We start from the raw sequence: 17,047 nt of genomic DNA, 5'->3' as shown, positions 1-17,047 counted from the left end.
GGGGTCTCATTGGAGTAGTAACCGCCAGCCTACACCACAGCCAAAGCAACTCAGGATCTAAGCCGCATCCGCAACCTACACAACAGCTCACAGCAATGCCGGATCTTTAACCCACTGAGAAAGGCCAGGGATTGAACCTGTGTCCTAATGGATGCCAGTCAGATTTGTTAACCGATGAGCCACGATGGGAACTCCCAAGACATTATTCTTATCTTTTTTCACTGGGGTGAGGTCTCAAAGCAGTTTGAATTGCTTGTAGTTTCCACTAGGGAGTCTGACATCTGAGCTGTAAGTGTTCTATGGGAAAAGCTGCTTGTGAGCAGAGGAAAGAAGCACCTGCAGATATTTCTGTGCTTGTGACAGCGAGTTAACTCCAGTACTACAACCTGATCTGCTAGAGTAGTTGTTCTCAAATTCTGCTGCATGTTGGAAACATCTAAAGAGTTTTTTTTTTTTTTTTTTATGGCCACTCCCGTGGCATATGAAGGTTCCCAGGCTAAGGATCAAATAGGATCTGTAGCCACTGGCCTAAACCACAGCTGCAGCAACGCAGGATCCAAGCCGTGTCTGTGACCTACACCACAGCTCACGGCAACACCGGACCCTTAACACACTGAGAAAGGCCAGGGATCGGACCTGCATCCTCATGGTTGCTAGTCAGATTTGTTTCCGCTGAGCCATGATGGGGACTCCTAGAGAGATTTTTTAAAATATCCATGCCCACTTTGTATCTCATACCAATTCAATTAGAATGTTTGAAGAAAAAAAAAAAAAAAAGAATGTTTGAAGACAGGAACCAGGCATTGTTATGACTCATAAAAGAACAAACTGATAACCGGAATTTCATCAAAATTAAAAACTTTTGCTCTACAAAAACCCTATTAAGAGGATTAAAACTTGTATTGGCTTAAGACATGAAGAGACATCTCACCAAAGAGGATATGCAGATAGCAAATAAGTACATGAAAAGATTTTCAACATCACCAGCCATTAGGGAAACGAAAATTAAAATCACAATGAGATATCTCAACTACCTTTCAGAAGAGCTAAAATAAAAAATACTGACAATACCAAATGCTGGTGAGGATGTGAAGAAACTATCATTCATACATTGCTTGTTGGAATATAAAATGGCATAGCTATTTGGAAAAGAGTTTGGCAGTTTCTTACGAAACTAAATGTGCAACTACCATATGACACAGTGACTGTACTTCTAGGCACTTATCCTGGAAAAATGAAAGTTTATGTTCACACAAAAACCTGTGCATGAAAGTTGATAGCAGCTGTATTCATAATAGCCAAAAACTGGAAACAACCCAGATGTCAACATGTGAATGGTTAAACAAACTGTGGTATATCCATACCACGGAATACTATTCAGCTATAAGAACAAGCAAACTATTAGAATTCCCATTGTGGCACAGCAGGTTAAGAACCTGACTAGTATCCATGAGGATGCAGGTTCGATCCCTGACCTCACTCAGTGGGTTAAGGATCTCGTGTTGCTGCAAGCTGTGGCATAGGTCCAGATGTGGCTTGGATCTGATGTTGCCAAGACTGTGGTATAAGCTGGCAAGTGCAGCTCCAATTCAACCTCTAGTCTGGAAATTCCATATGTCTTGGGTGTGGCCCTAAAAAAAACAAGAAAAAGAAAAAAAAAAAAAAGAATGCACGAACCATTGATATACCCAACAAGTGGATGACTCCTCAGGAAATTATGCTGAGTGGGAAAAAAAAACAATCCCTAAAAGTTGGAGTTCAGATTATGGCTCAGTGGAAATAAATCTGACTAGTATCCATGAGGACACAGGTTTGATCCCTGACCTTGCTCAGTGGTTTAAGGATCCGGTGTTGCCATGAGCTATGGTGTAGGTCACAGACATGGCTTGGATCTTGTGTTGCTGTAGCTGTGGCACAGGCTGGCAACTACAGCTGATTTGACCCCTAACCTGGGAACCTCCATATGAGGTGGATGTGGACCTAAAAAGACAAAAAAAAAAAAACCCAATCCCTAGAGGTTATATACAGTATGAGTCCATTTATATAACATTCTTAAAATGACAAAATTATAGAAATGGAGAACAGATTGGTAGTTTCCAAGGGTTAAGGAGGGGATGGGTTGGGAGGGAAGTGGGTATGGCTACCAAAGGATAACTGGAGAGCTCCCTGTGGTGATCCACATGAGACAGTATCAATATCAATATCCCAGCTGTGATATTGTATTAGAGTTTTACAAGATGTGACCAATCAAGGAAACTGGATAAAGAGTACATGGGATCTCCATATTTTAACAACTGTATGTGAATCTATAATTACCTTAACAGGTTTAAAAATATATACATTCATAAATATATAAACTCATATGTGTATTCTCCCCAACATTGGAGACCATATGTTTTAAAAGCTTGCTAGGTAATTATGTTACGCATCCAGATTAGCAAACCACTATACAAAAGAACCTGTATACTTTTTGATACTGAATCAACAGTTGCATCTATATTTATGAGTACATTCCTTGAAGACAACAATAAAGAATGCTAGACTATGCAAAAATTTTGCAATATATATATTTATGAATTATAAGCTAAAGAAATGTTTTATAGCTCTCCTCTCATACTGTAGATTCTTTTGGTATATGTTTATATGTTCTTTTGGTATATGTTTTATAGCTCTACTCTCATACTGTAGATTCTTTTGGTATATGTTTATATGTTCTTTTGGTATATGTTTTTAAAACAACACTTTTGGTATATGTTTTAAAACAACACTGGCTACTTAATTAGGATATTATCACAAAGCACCAAAGACAGTTTTCTTTCTTTCTTTCTTTCTTTATTTTATTTTATTTTTTTGTCTTTTTACCTTTTCTAGGGCCATTCCCGAAGCAAATGGAGTTCCCAGGCTAGGGGTCTAATCGGAGCTGTAACCACTGGCCTACACCACAGCCACAGCAATGCGGGATCCCAGCCACGTCTGCAATCTACAACACAGCTCACGGCAATGCCAGATCCTTAACCCACTGAGCGAGACCAGGGATCGAACCCAAAATCTCATGGTTCCTAGTCGGATTCGTTAACCACTGCACCATGATGGGAACTCCGAAAGACAATTTTCTACACCTTTTGAAATTAAACTGTTCAGACCACATTTTGAAAATAGGAATATCTTAGGCTGCAGATAGAGAAGAAAATCAGAACTAGACTGTGTTATCAAAGATGTTATGTGGGAAAATGCATCCTTACTTTTGTCTTTGCTGATCAATCCAGAATTTACAGCTCCTCCTGACAAAGTCACAGCCCATTCCTCGGCCCCAGTCCAACCTCTCAGCCATGCTGTAATTAGCTTTGTACCAGCTGTGGAAATAATCCAAACAAAGCACTTTTACTATTGTCATTTAAAAAACAACTCCAGCACATCAATTACTAATCTCAACAATGAGCAAACTAGGACCTCAAAAAGGATTCTGGTGAACAGATGAGCATTTAGTCACAAAACCCTTGCTGCACAGGACCACTGCTTCAGGGACTGGGGAACTTCAGTCTTTTAAAAATTTTTTAATTTTTTTAAATGTTAGTACCCAATGAGTTTTATTACATTTATAGGTGTAGAAAGATCATCACAACCCAATCTTGGGGAACTTCAGTCTTGAGGGAAATGTGAGTACTTGAGGGTGCTTTATATTTGGAAAAAAAAAAAAAAACCAAACCATGTTCCCATTGTAGTTTTCAAAGATGATAGAAATCACAGAGCAGAAAATGGTTAGAGGTGTGAGACAAGGGGGAAAACGGCAAAGAAACAGAAAGTGAATGAGAGAAAAGAGAGAAGGGAGTAAACTAAGCAAGGAAAGTAGAATTATAGTTGGCTAGCCTTTACCTAATCTGATCCATCTGGCCCTAGTTTCTTGCTTCCCTAAATTTGTGATAGTCTATCAATACAGACCCTGCTTATGACTAAATATTATGCTATTATAATAAGACAAAAGAATACTATTAAAATGTTCTAATTTTGGAGTTCCCTGGTGGCCTAGCAGGTTAAGGACCTGGCACTGTCACTGTAGCTGCTTGGATCACTGCTGCGGCACAGGTTTGATTCCTGGCCCAGGAACTTAACATGATGCAGGCACAGCCAAAAAAAAAAAGTTCTGGTTCCAGAAAAAATCACCTTGATTTACTTTCCTGACAAAATCAAAGGCAGAAAACCGACTTTTATCAGTTTTAGAAAAGAAAAACTAAAGAGTTTTTCTGCTGTCACTGCTTTGGCATAGGTTCGATCCCGGCCCAGAAACTAAAACAGTGTTCTACTGCTTTATGAGACAGTTCTACTGCTTTAAAAACCAGGAATCTATACATAACCAACCTCGTTTACAATTTAAAAAGTTGTTTATATTAGATTTTCCTTCATATTAGCATGAACTCTACTTACGAAAAAAAAAAATCTTATAATGCCAAGGATTTTGTTCTATTCATTACTATACCTCAGGATCTCAAACATTTATTGAATGAATGAATGAATGGAGTTGGTATAGGTAATGGACACCTAATGGCACAAAATTTGAAAAATAGGTATATTTCACTTCAGTGTAAAATGTCAGATTTTCTTAGCTAATATTCATTTCATCTTAATAGTAATCTTTTTTTTTTTTTTCCCCTGGCTGCGCCCAGAGCATACAGTGGTTCCTGGGCTAGGGATCAAACCTGTGCCATAGCAGCAACTCAAAAACGGCAGTGACAATGCTGGATCCTTAACACACTGTGTCACCGAGGAATTCCATCTCAATAGTAATCTTAACATTCATTTCATTTTAATAAATGATTCATATAAAATTCTCACATCTGTCTTACCCAGTGTCCTCCATTAACGCCAGAGTGATTCGAGAGAGGACTCGGTTTTGAGTGTGAGACCCAGTCATGGCTTCATTCTGAAAATCACCAACAGATTTTAATTAGAAGGTTGGACTCTCTGTAATTCCCAATTATTTCCATGATTACTTAATATATATTTAAAATGTTGAGAGTTCCTTTTGTGGCTCAGCAGAAATGAATCTGACTAGCATCCGTGAAGACACAGGTTCGATCCCTGGCCTCCCTCAGTGAGTTAAGGATCTGGCATTGCCATGAGCTGTGGTATAGGTCGCAGACACAGCTTGGATCTGACATTGCTGTGGCTGTGGTATAGGCCAGCAGCTACAGCTTTGATTTGACCCCTAGCCTGGGAAACTCCATTTGCCACGGGTGTGGCCTTCAAAAGACAAAAGCCAAAAAGAAAAAAAAAATGTTGAAAGTGTGAGAAGCTGACAAAACATTTTATTTATATATATACTTAATTTTTTTGCTTTTTAGGGCCGCACCTGCAGCATATGGAAGTTCCCAGGCTAGTGGCTGAATCAGAACTACAGCTGCCAGTCTATGCCACAGCCACAGCAAAGCAGGATCTGAGCCGTGTATACGACCCTTAACCCACTGGGTAGTTGAGACAAATACCCAGATAATTGGGGATGGGGGGAGGAGGAATACTTGTCTGAATTACAAAGAAAATTCTTCTACAACCAACACTCTATACTTTGTGATCACAAAAACACATATTAATATACAAAACAAATATTACAGAATCATAGGATCAAAGGAGCTGCATGAGGGACTCAAAATATCAAGACTGGCTATCTACACATTACCTTTTTTTTTGTTTTGTCCTTTTAGGGCCACACCTGGGGCATAAGGAAGTTCTCAGACTAGGGGTCAAATCGGAGCTATAGCCACTGGTCTACATCTCAGCCACAGCAACATCAGATCCAAGCTGCATCTGCAACCTACACCACAGCTCAAGGCAACGGTGGATCCTTAACCCACTGATCGAGGCCAGGGATTGAACCTGCATCCTCATGGATTCTAGTCAGATATGTTTCTACTGGGGCACAATGGGAACTCCTATCTACACATTGTCTTAATTCATATGATAAAATTCCTACCAAGAGGTTACCTGATGGTAAGAACTCACTGTCTCTTAAGGAAGCATATTTTATTTTTGGGAAGCTCTGATTATTTTTCTAATCTTTATGTCGAACACTGAATGGTCATCCCAAGTATTTAATTAATTAGTTAATTAAATTATTTTGGCCACACCCATGATATGCAAAGGGACTGAACCTGCTGCACCACAGAACTCTATCAAGTATTTTTATATTTCATTTCTTTTCTTTTTTGGCTGCACTTAATGGCATGTGGAAATTTCCAGGCCAGGGACTGAACCCAGGCCACACCAGTGACAAGGTGGATTGTCAACCCACTGAGCCACCAGGGAATTCCTCAAGTATTTTAATATCATCTTTTAAAAAAAGAGTTCAAGGACACAGAGTTATTTCAGAGAAAGACAGCAGTTATGAAATTAATAAAATTACTACTCTCAAGTCTTTCATTGAAAAGTAAATAAATTTTCATTTCCGGCCACTCTACAGCTTTCTAAGGGAATCACTTAAAAAAACTGCTTAAGGAAAACAAAGAAACCGAAATTCACATGTGAGAAGTAAGTATACATGTCTTCCTTAAGTTTTTTTTTTATTTACACCTTGAACAAATGCATATATTTTCTTTAAAAAAAAAATTTTTTCCGCTCTGCCCATGGCATGCAGAAGTTCCTGGGCTAGGGATCAAACTTGTACCACAGCTGTCACAATGCTGGATCCTTAACCCACTGTGCCACAAGGGAACTCCTCCTTTTTAAAATGTTATTTTATTTATATTTTTGGCCACACCCATGGCAAGCAGAAGTTTCCAGGCTAGGGATCAAACCTGCATCACAGCAGTGCTCTGAGCCACAGCAGTGATGGTGCCAGATCCTTAACCCACTGGGCCACCACAGACCTGTGGTGTTAGTTGCAGGTATACAGCAAAATGATTCCGTTATACATATACGTAGTATCTATTCTTTCAGATTCTTCTCCCATGTAGGTTATTACAGAGTATTGAGTAGAGTTCCCTGTGCTCTGCAGTACGCCCTTGATTATTATCGATTTTATATATGGTAGTGTGTATATGTTAATCCCAAACTTGTAATTACTTAAGTTTCTATCACTGTTACTTTGTGGTCACCTAGATAATAATGGTCAACACAAGCATTAATTTCACTGTTTTCATAAGTTTTCTAACCTGGATCATGATATATGTAAACTGAAACTATTTAATTATCTAAACAGAGCTTTAAAAATTACATGTGTGTGTGTGTGTAATTTATATACATACATATATCTCCATACTCTCTGACCTAGAAATTTCACTTCCAGAGATTTATCCTTCCTCTTTCTACGTAAACAAATTTGACCTTAGGTTAACTTTTTAGTTCTGCTTCCCTGGAAACCTAACAAAGGGGGAATGTCAACCATATTACCAGGCAACAAGATTTAAGGACACCTGATATGCCCCTGGACTTGGGATTACAGTAAATGAACATGAATACCTGTTAGTAAGCCACAGTTTGGAACTTCTCTGTGAACAGTGACTCTTATGGCTATTGTCACTTACAGGCATCTGGAAGTTATGTCTATGAATTTGTTTACAAAGATACTAGTTCTTTTTGTTTCTTTAGGGCCGCACCTGTGGCATACGAAAGTTCCCAGGCTAGGACGTCAAATCAGAGCTGCAGCCGATAGCCTAGGCCACAGCCACAGCAATACCAGATCCAAGCCGCATCTGTGACCTACATCACAGCTCACAGCAATGCAGGATCCTTAACCCACTGAGCGAGGGCAAAGGGCAGCGACTGAACCCGCATCCTCATGGATACTAGTCAGGTTCGTTATCCTGAGTCACAGTGGGAACTACAGGATATTAGTTCTTATTTGGGACATAATATTTTTAAGCCAGGCTGGTTCTTGCACCCCTCTGTTAAGGTTTTGTGCTTATGGTATTGGAGCTGGAGGGAGTGGGAGAGAAGCACAGATGATAGCCCATACACTACCATATAGCACACAAGAGAAATGCCTGACTCTGCTTTGCTGGCATGCTGTACTTTCTTTCCTGTATCATTCTAATATTAGTTTTTTCAGTGTCAGCTGTTTAGGTCTTACGAATTCAATTGTTTAGTTAAACATAAGAATACCTACAGGAATGCCACTTGTGTAAGGTACTGCAGATATAAACTGCTCATTACAACATTTTTAAGATAAAAAATGTAAAACAGGGAGTTCCCGTCGTGGCGCAGTGGTTAACGAATCCGACTAGGAACCATGAGGTTGCGGGTTCGGTCCCTGCCCTTGCTCAGTGGGTTAATGATCCGGCGTTGCCATGAGCTGTGGTGTAGGTTGCAGACGCGGCTCGGATCCCGCGTTGCTGTGGCTCTGGCATAGGCCAGTGGCTACAGCTCCGATTCAACCCCTAGCCTGGGAACCTCCATATGCCGCGGGAGCAACCCAAGAAATAGCAACGACAACAACAACAACAACAACAACAAAGACAAAAAAAAAAAGTAAAACATAGCTGTCATTAACAAGGGACTGTTGTGATATCCACATAATACTAAGTAGCTATTAAAAAATAAGCAGATACAAGTAGACAGTATTCTCCTAGTGCATGTATTTCTGCAAAGTGAGTGAGCTCATGAGAGACTGGTAAACAAGGGAATGACGTCAGTATAAGATGGAATCATGTTTGTTCATAAAGATTTCTCCCTGGATTTTAATGTTTGGTGCAATGGAGCAGAACCAGCTAAAGACAAAGTATACTAAGACAGCCGGACACAGCAGCAGAGGAATGCTTTGCTGTGTAGCATGCCTGTTTGCTCTACATCCTTCCAACTGGCTCAGTATGGCCAGAGGCTGTCTTAGATCTGCTTGCTGCATGGTTCTCTAACCTCTGTACTTTTTACTCTTGCCCCATTATTCAGATTTATAGTCTCCTGTCTATCTACCATTGCATTTTGCTGTTGTATAAGGTAAAGAAATACTAGAATAAATATAGGGGTTTATTTATCAGAAATATGATGTCTTTAAACTGAGCGAGTACTTTTATTATGACATTGTTTTTGTTAATACCCTGGTATTTGTGTTTCCCACAAGCCTTGTTATTTTTGGTGTTTGATTTTGAAGAATGAGGTTTTTTGTTTTTTTTTTTTCTTGTTTGCAATCTCTTGGGCCGCTCCCGCGGCATATGGAGGTTCCCAGGCTAGGGGTCGAATGGGAGCCGTAGCCGCTGGTCTATGCCACAACCACAGCAACGAGGGATCAGAGCCGAGTCTGCAACCTACACCACAGCTCACGGCAATGATGGATCCTCAACCCACTGAGCGAGGCCAGGGACCAAACCCGCAACCTCATGGTTCCTAGTTGGATTAGTTAACCACTGAGCCACAACGGGAACTCCAAAGAATAAGTTTTCTTAGGAAAGCATACATTGTATTACAGCAGAAGTACCTATATTTCCTTGGAAAGATGTCTAAGACATATCATTAAGTGAAAAAAGTTGCATAAATGTATGAATCTATTTTAAAAAAAACTATGTTAGTGTATCTGTTTATCTACCTACCTAACATCTCTGACATTAAAAAAAACTTAGTGATTTAAGGATATTTTTAAAAATGTAAATAGTGATTACATCTGGAAAGTGGTTCTGGAGAGCAAAATGAGAAAAGGGACTTTTTCTTTTTTATGGCCGTATCCATGGCATGTGGAAATTCCCAGGCCAGGGACTGAAATCTAAGCCGGAGCTATGGCAATGCTGGATCCTTTAACCCACTGCCCCGGGGCAGGGAGCAAATGTGCGCCTCTACATTGACCCACGCTGCTATTGTTGAATTCTTAATCTACTGTACCACAGAGGGAATTCTGAAAAGGGGCTTTGATTTTTTTACTTTATAACCTATTACATGTTTGAATAAGTCAAGTAAGAATTCCTTTTGTTGGGAGTTTCTGTTGTGGCACAGTGGAAACAAACCTGACTAGGATCCATGAGGATGTGGGTTTGATCCCTGGCCTTGCTCAGTGGGTTAAGGATCCAGTGTTGCAGTGAACTGTGGTGTAGGTCACAGACCTGGCTCAGATCCCATGTTGCTGTGACATAGGCTACCAGCTGCAGCTCTGATTCGACCCCCTAGTCTGGGAACTTCCAAATGTCTTAGGTGCAGCCCTAAAAAGCAAAAATAAAATAAAATAAAATAAATTTCTTTTAATAAAGAGAAAACTTGTCTAGTAAAATCTTAAAATAAACTGACCTCTAATAACCGCTTTTCCCAATGGTTGAGCTCAGTGCCCATACCACCTTGATTTTCAAGTTCCATTCCCTCCAGGATTGGACAGTTAAAATGTTTTCGTGCTTCATCCTAAGAATCAGAAGAAAAAAATAAATAAACCCGACAAAAAGTAAAATAACTTAATGGCAAACTCTTTATCACATGGGATGTCATAAAATAACCATTAAAGAATCATTTTGGTGAGAAGAGACATTGTCTTTTAAAAATGTGGTTTTTAATATAATTGAATAAAATATCTTGACAGTCACACTTTTCTTTGCTATTTCCTTTAAGTCATATATATTTCAAAGAAGTTATATACTATGATTGCCATTAGCAACTTTTGTGTAAATTCCTCTTATTATGGACATAGCCTTTGTAAGAAAAATAAGTTGTTCATTTGAAAACAATTTTATTCATTTGGTTTTGTTTGTCCTTCAGGTAGAGATCTCCATGGATGGGAAATAACCAAGAGCAGTGCAAAAGTTCAGAAGTCAAGGAAGGGGGAAAGGAGAACGGATGTGATGATTAATTTTATGTTCAAGTTGGCTAGGCCACAGTGCCCAGATTTTTTTTTTCCTTTTTTTTTGTCTTTTTGCCTTTTCTAGGGCTGCTCCTGCAGCATATGGAGGTCCCCAGGCTAGAGGCCTAATCAAAGCTGTAGCTGCCGGCCTACACCACAGCTCACAGCAACGCCAGATCCTTAACCCACTGAGCAAGGCCAGGGATCAAACCCACAACCTCATGGTTCCTAGTCAGATTCGTTAACCACTGAGCCACAATGGGAACTCCAACAGTACCCAGATATTTCATCAAGCATTATTCTGAATGTTTCTGTGACAATGTTTTTGGATGAGCTAAACATCTAAATTGGTAGACTAAGTCAGTCACTTTTCATAACATAAACGGTTCAATCAGTTGAAGGTCTTCATAGAATAAAAACGACTTCACCCCTGAGCAAGAAAGAATTCCACCAGCCAACTGCCTTTGGACTCAAACTGCGATTCTTCGCTGAGTCTTCAGCTTGCCAGCCTACCTCATCACAATGTGGACTTTCTAAACCTCCACAACTACATGAGCCAATTCCTTAAAGTAAATCTCTCTAGCTCTTTCTCTGTCAACACATCTTGTCAGTTCTCTTTCTCTGGAGAAACCTGACTAAAATAGACTCCAAATGAAATGATCAGCAATTATGCAAATAGTACTGTGATCCCAAGAGGTATCACAACAGATTGCTGGTATCACAACCTAAAACAGTGGGTATGAGTCACCGCCAAATTTCTATTTCCTCAGATTTTTCTTGGCCTGTAGCTTTACCATACTGCCTTTATATTAGGTTTCCTATCATAGGCTTTGCAATTTAATCGTAAATTCTAAAACAATAATGATTAGTAAAGGACCATAATGAATGAAAAGAGGCTCATAAGATATGAAGTTCAGTAATACTCACAACAACACGAGGTGTTACCAGCAGATACACAGTGTGAGGAACTCTCTTATTATCTCGAACATCCCATAATCTCTCCACTTTTCGAACTACTTTATCACTCCATTGATATAATCCAAGACTGCAATTAAAGAATAAAAAAGCAATCCTTTTTGCAAATTCACCACCTCTTAAATGTACAAGTGTTTATGAAAATCATTATGAAATTAAAATATTTGAGGAGTTCCCATTGCGGCTCAGTGGGTTAAGAACCAGACATAGTATCCATAAGGATGAAGATTCAATCTCTGGCCTCGCCCAGTGGGTTAAGGATCCAGCATTGTGAAAAGCTGTGGCATAGATCGCAGGTGCAGCTTGGATCCGTTATTGCTGTGGCTGTGGTATGGGCCAGCCCCTGCAGCTCCAGTGGACTCTTACCCCGGGAACTTCCATATGCTGCAGGTGCAGCCTTAAAAAGAAAAAAAAAAGATTATTTGAGCTTACTATATACCAAGAGTAAGAAAGTATTTGATAGCAGTTTCTGATTTGATCTTTCTAATACCTATGAAGTTATCATCACAATTTTGCAGATAAAGAGAAGCTTAGAGAGGTGAAATAACTTGCCCAAGTTCAAACAGTTAATATTTGACTAAGATGAAAATGAATTACTTCCTCTCAAAAAATTTACTAGATAAAACAAAAATATGTGCAGAGACATATCCAAGTACTGTATATAAGAAAACATAATAAAAACAGTGGCATTTTAATTTAGTGGGAAAGTATAATTTACTGATTACTACGCTGTAAAATTGGTTATCCATCCAGGAAAAAAATAAAGTTAAATTCCTATTTTGCCCCATATAATACAATTCTGAATAAATGTCAGTCAAAATCGCAGAGTAAGGACTTCTGAAAAGTCTCCACTTCATGAAAGTAATGAGAAAAATATCAAAATTGGTCACATCAACTTTTTTTAGAACTCTGGAAATCAACCAAAGGCTTCTAGAAATCCAGGAAATACTTCTTTAAGAAAAATGGATGAATCTCTGTAAGAACAGTAAGCTTTGTGTGGTTTCCCACATACTCTCTCCAGCTCTGTGGCAGCCTTGTAAACGAAGGACCCGCAATCGTGGTGAAAACCAGTAACCTGGCAGCCAGGCAGAGCAGAGCAAGATTGACTGGCAGAATGCATCAAAAACAAAACAAAACAAAAATATGATCCAACTAAATGTCTGCAAGAGACAGAGTTTAGATCCAAAGATGAAATAGATTGAACATAAAAAGATTAAAAAGATATACCACACAAACAGTACTCAAAAAAGAGCTGAAACAGTTTTACTAATATCAGACAAAATAGACTAAGACAAAAATTGTTATCAGAGACAAAGAAGGAAATTTTATAATGAAGAAAGGATCAATCCATCAAGAACACATAATAATTATCAACATGTCTGTATCTTACAAAAGAACCCCAAAATACATGAAGCAAAAATAAATTCCAAATAGATTAAAGGTAAAACACATAAAAAATTCAAATAATAATTTACAAGGAGAAATTTAAGAAAATATGTTTATTACAATTTTTGGAATGCAGAAGAAACTTCCTTAAGCAATAAAGGAAAAATAGATGAATTTAATAAAATAAAACTTAACAACTTTTCTGTATGGCAAAAGTATGATAAGTGAAATAAAAAGATAACTAAAACCAAAAATCTCATTTTGTGGAATCTATCTTGCAAAAATAAAAGCACTACTATGAAAGTGCTACATTTATTTATAAAATTTTAATGAACATCAATTTTTATTTTTCCCTATAACCTCTATCATTTTCTTCCTGGATTAATTCTACCACTGAACCCATGAATCTCACATTCTCACTAATAAAGCAGACTACAAAGAGGCTATTTTTCCCACCACTATTTTATGAAAAAAAATTTTTTGCAATGATATATCATTTTTTTTAAGGCTGCAGTCATGGCAAATGAAAGTTCCCGGGCCAGGGACTGAATCCAAGCCATAGCTGTGACCTATGCTGCCCCAGCTACAGCAATGCTGGATCCTTTAACCTACTGCACTGGGCCAGGGATCAAACTAGAGCCTCTGCAGCTACCACGTCGCTGCAATCAGGTACTCAACCCACTGTGCTACAGTGGGAACTCCTACAGAGGTTATTCTTAATTCCTTTTCTTTCTCCTTTGCAAGCAATGTTGAAACACAGTGAACAGGGGATCTCCGTGTGGCTCAGTGGTAATGAACCCGACTAGTATCCATGGATTCCAACCTTGGCCTCGCTCAGTGGGTTAAGGATCCAGTGTTGCCATGAGCTGCAGTGTAGGTCACAGACATGGCGCAGATCCGGCAATGCCATGGCTGTGGCTACTGTAGCTGTGGCTCCAATGGGACCCCTAACCTGAGAACTTCCATATGCCATGGGTATGGCCCTGAGAAGACAAACAAACATAGTGAACAAAGCCAGCAAGAAAATAAACAGGTTTTACTTTATTAATAACTCCAATATCCTTTTCATCATTCACATTTCAAGATTAATGATTTCTCCAAATACATAGGTTAGGGCCAAATCCTTCTCTTTCTATGTCTAACACCGGAATTTATCACTCTATTGTCTCCACTTATATTGCAAGATTCCTTACTCTAGAGGAATATCACAAATGTAAGAAAGCACTGCAAACTATCAGCTTAACAATGGTTCTTGTATGTAGGAGCTCTCTCCTCCTCACCTACATCACTATGTAGACGGCATCTATCTCACCATTTATGTGTTTCCCATAAAGACCGCAATTCTCAGGAAAGAGTAGACTTACCCATTACCACCAAACACGCAAAAACAATCTAGGAAGTAAAACATCTATTTCTACATTAGAATTTTGTTTCTTCATATATAACTCTTAAAAAAATTATGATGAATAAACTACTATCCGTTTGTTTTTTAAACTTTCTGGCTGCCTCATGACACATGGAGTTTCCGGGCCAGGTATCAGATCTGAGCTGGAACAGCTGCGGCAATGCCAGATCCTTAACCCACTATGCCCGGACAGGAATTGAACCTGTATCCCAGAGCTCCAGAGATACCGGTGATCCTGTTGGGCCACACTATGAATTTCTATTACTTGGTTTAATATTTATTAACTTCTAGGTACCTAGATGGAGATCTTTGGACTTATTAAAGTAAAATATACAAAAAACAACAACAAAAAACCAACATAGTGTTGGTGAAGATGCATTTTTTTTTTTTTTGGTCTTTTTTGCCTTTTCTAGGGCCACACACTCAGCATATGGAGTTTCCCAAGCTAGAGGTCAAATTGGAGCTGTGGCTGCAGGCCTACGCCAGAGCCATAGCAACGCCGGATCCGAGCCATGTCTGCAACCTACGCCACAGCTCACAGCAACGCTGGATCAACCCACTGAGCAAGGCCAGGGATTGAACCTGCAACCTCATGGTTCCTAGTTGGATTCATTAACCACTGAGCCACTATGGGAGCTCCGAGGATGCATGTTTGATCCTTGGCCTCGTTCAGTGGGTTAAGGAAACTGCTCAGATCCCACACTGCTGTGACTGTGGTGTAGGCTGGCAGGTGCAGCTCCGATTTAACCCCTAGCCCACGAACTTCCATATGCCTCAGGTCTGGCCCTAAAAAAGAAAAGAAAAGAAAAAAGATAAAGTGAACGAGTTCTGAGAATTAATTTTTTTTGTTGTCTTTTTAGAGCCACACCCATATGGATGTTCCCAGTCTAGGGGTCAAATTGGCACTAGTCACTGGCCTATGCCACAGCCATAGCAACACCAGATCCAAGTCTCATCTTCGACCTACACCACAGCTCACAGCAACACCAGACGCTTGACCCACTGAGCAAGGGCAGGGATCAAACCTGCATCCTCATGCATACCAGTTGGATTTGTTTCCACTGCGCCACAATGGGAACTCCTGCAGTCGTATTCTTAACCAATGTGCCACAGCAGAAGCTTCTCGTTGCCTGTTTTTAAATTCCATACAACTGAATTTTGGCTTCTTTTGCTCAACCCTATAACTGTGGTATTCATACATGTTGTAACATAGAGGAATAATGTGTTCATTTTTAGTGCCTTGTAGTTTTTAATTATAGGAATATATCACAATTTATTTGCCAATTATTCTATTGATGGACCTTTGAATGGTTTCCATTTTTTGCTTATTAAAAACAAAACTGAGGATTCCTGTAGTGGTGCAGCAGAAACAAATCCAGCTAGAATCCATGAGGATGCCGGTTCGATCCCTGGCTTCACTCAGTGAGTGGGTCGGGGATCCAGCATTGGTGTGAGCTGTGGGGTAGGTCACAGATGTGGCTTGGATCTTGTATGGCTGTGGCTGTAACTGTGGCTGCTAGCCATAGCTCCAATTCGACCTCTAGCCTGGGAACTTTCATATGCCGCAGGTGGGGCCCTAAAAACAAAAAAAAAGACAAAACAAAAAAACTGCAATGAATATTCATGTACATGTCTTTTTTGTTTCTGCTTTTAGGGCCATACCCATGGCCTATGGATGTTCCCAGGCTAGGGGTAGAATCAGAGCTACAGCTGTCGGCCTACACCACAGCCACAGCAACATCAGATCCCAGCCGCGTCTTCGACCTACACCACAGCAATGCTGGATCCTTACTCCACTGAGCAAGGCCAGGGATCGAACCAGCAACCTCATGGTTCCTAGTTGGATTTGTTTCCGCTGTGCCATGACGGGAACTCCAAGATTGATTTTTTATATAATGCATGCAAATGGTTATAGTTCTGTGACTGATATTTTGCATAAAATTCTTGATAAGTTTTTTCAGTATTTCTTGGTGTTATTTCTTTTAGGTCCTGAATCTCTAGATCACTGCTAACATCATGTGCTAAATAAAACACTAGTTAACACGTAAATATTGCCATGTATACGCAATAATTATTAATAAACCAAACTTGAACCAATCTACATTTTCCCATGGCCTGACTATCCTATAAAGTAATGTAAGCTACAGAGTGGTGGAAAAGAGCTTGGCTTAACAAGAAGAGTCCTGGCTCTTTGGATAAGTCACTTAAGCTTTCTCCAACTCAATTGTTCATTTGTAAAGTGGAAAGATGACACTAAACAACATTTTCTATCTTGTTTTAATAAGATAGGATACACAATCTTCTTAGGCTAGAGCCAAAAAGCCATAATTATTTATGGCACTTATGCTATGATTCTCAGATTCTGGTCTCAGCGCCCTCCTAAAAGATAAGAACAAGAACAAAAACAACAAATACCTATAATTAAAAGGGGGGAGACCATCTGCAAATCTTGAAGTTAGAGGATTTCCATCTTTATCATGGTAGAATGCAAACAGCCCAGCAGAGAAACCCTGTAAGAAAAATTTCAAAACATCTCACAGTGA

At 39.4% G+C, this 17,047-nt stretch overlaps 1 protein-coding gene across 1 annotated transcript in view; it reads right to left on the bottom strand.

Moving 5' to 3' along the window:
* LMLN (leishmanolysin like peptidase) overlaps nucleotides 1-17,047 on the bottom strand; it is a 56,906-nt gene that overhangs the window by 16,483 nt on the left and 23,376 nt on the right. Inside the window, exons 8-12 of the mRNA XM_047790365.1 lie at nucleotides 16,920-17,014; nucleotides 11,666-11,783; nucleotides 10,198-10,305; nucleotides 4,842-4,918; nucleotides 3,243-3,353 (exon numbers count right to left, since the gene is read on the bottom strand). Coding sequence (XP_047646321.1) covers nucleotides 3,243-3,353; nucleotides 4,842-4,918; nucleotides 10,198-10,305; nucleotides 11,666-11,783; nucleotides 16,920-17,014 — 509 coding nt within the window. The remainder of the gene's footprint in view (nucleotides 1-3,242; nucleotides 3,354-4,841; nucleotides 4,919-10,197; nucleotides 10,306-11,665; nucleotides 11,784-16,919; nucleotides 17,015-17,047) is intronic.

The sequence above is a fragment of the Phacochoerus africanus genome, chromosome 1, assembly GCF_016906955.1.
Source record: "Phacochoerus africanus isolate WHEZ1 chromosome 1, ROS_Pafr_v1, whole genome shotgun sequence".
NCBI lineage: Eukaryota > Metazoa > Chordata > Mammalia > Artiodactyla > Suidae > Phacochoerus > Phacochoerus africanus.
This window is presented reverse-complemented; position numbering and strand designations above follow the sequence as displayed.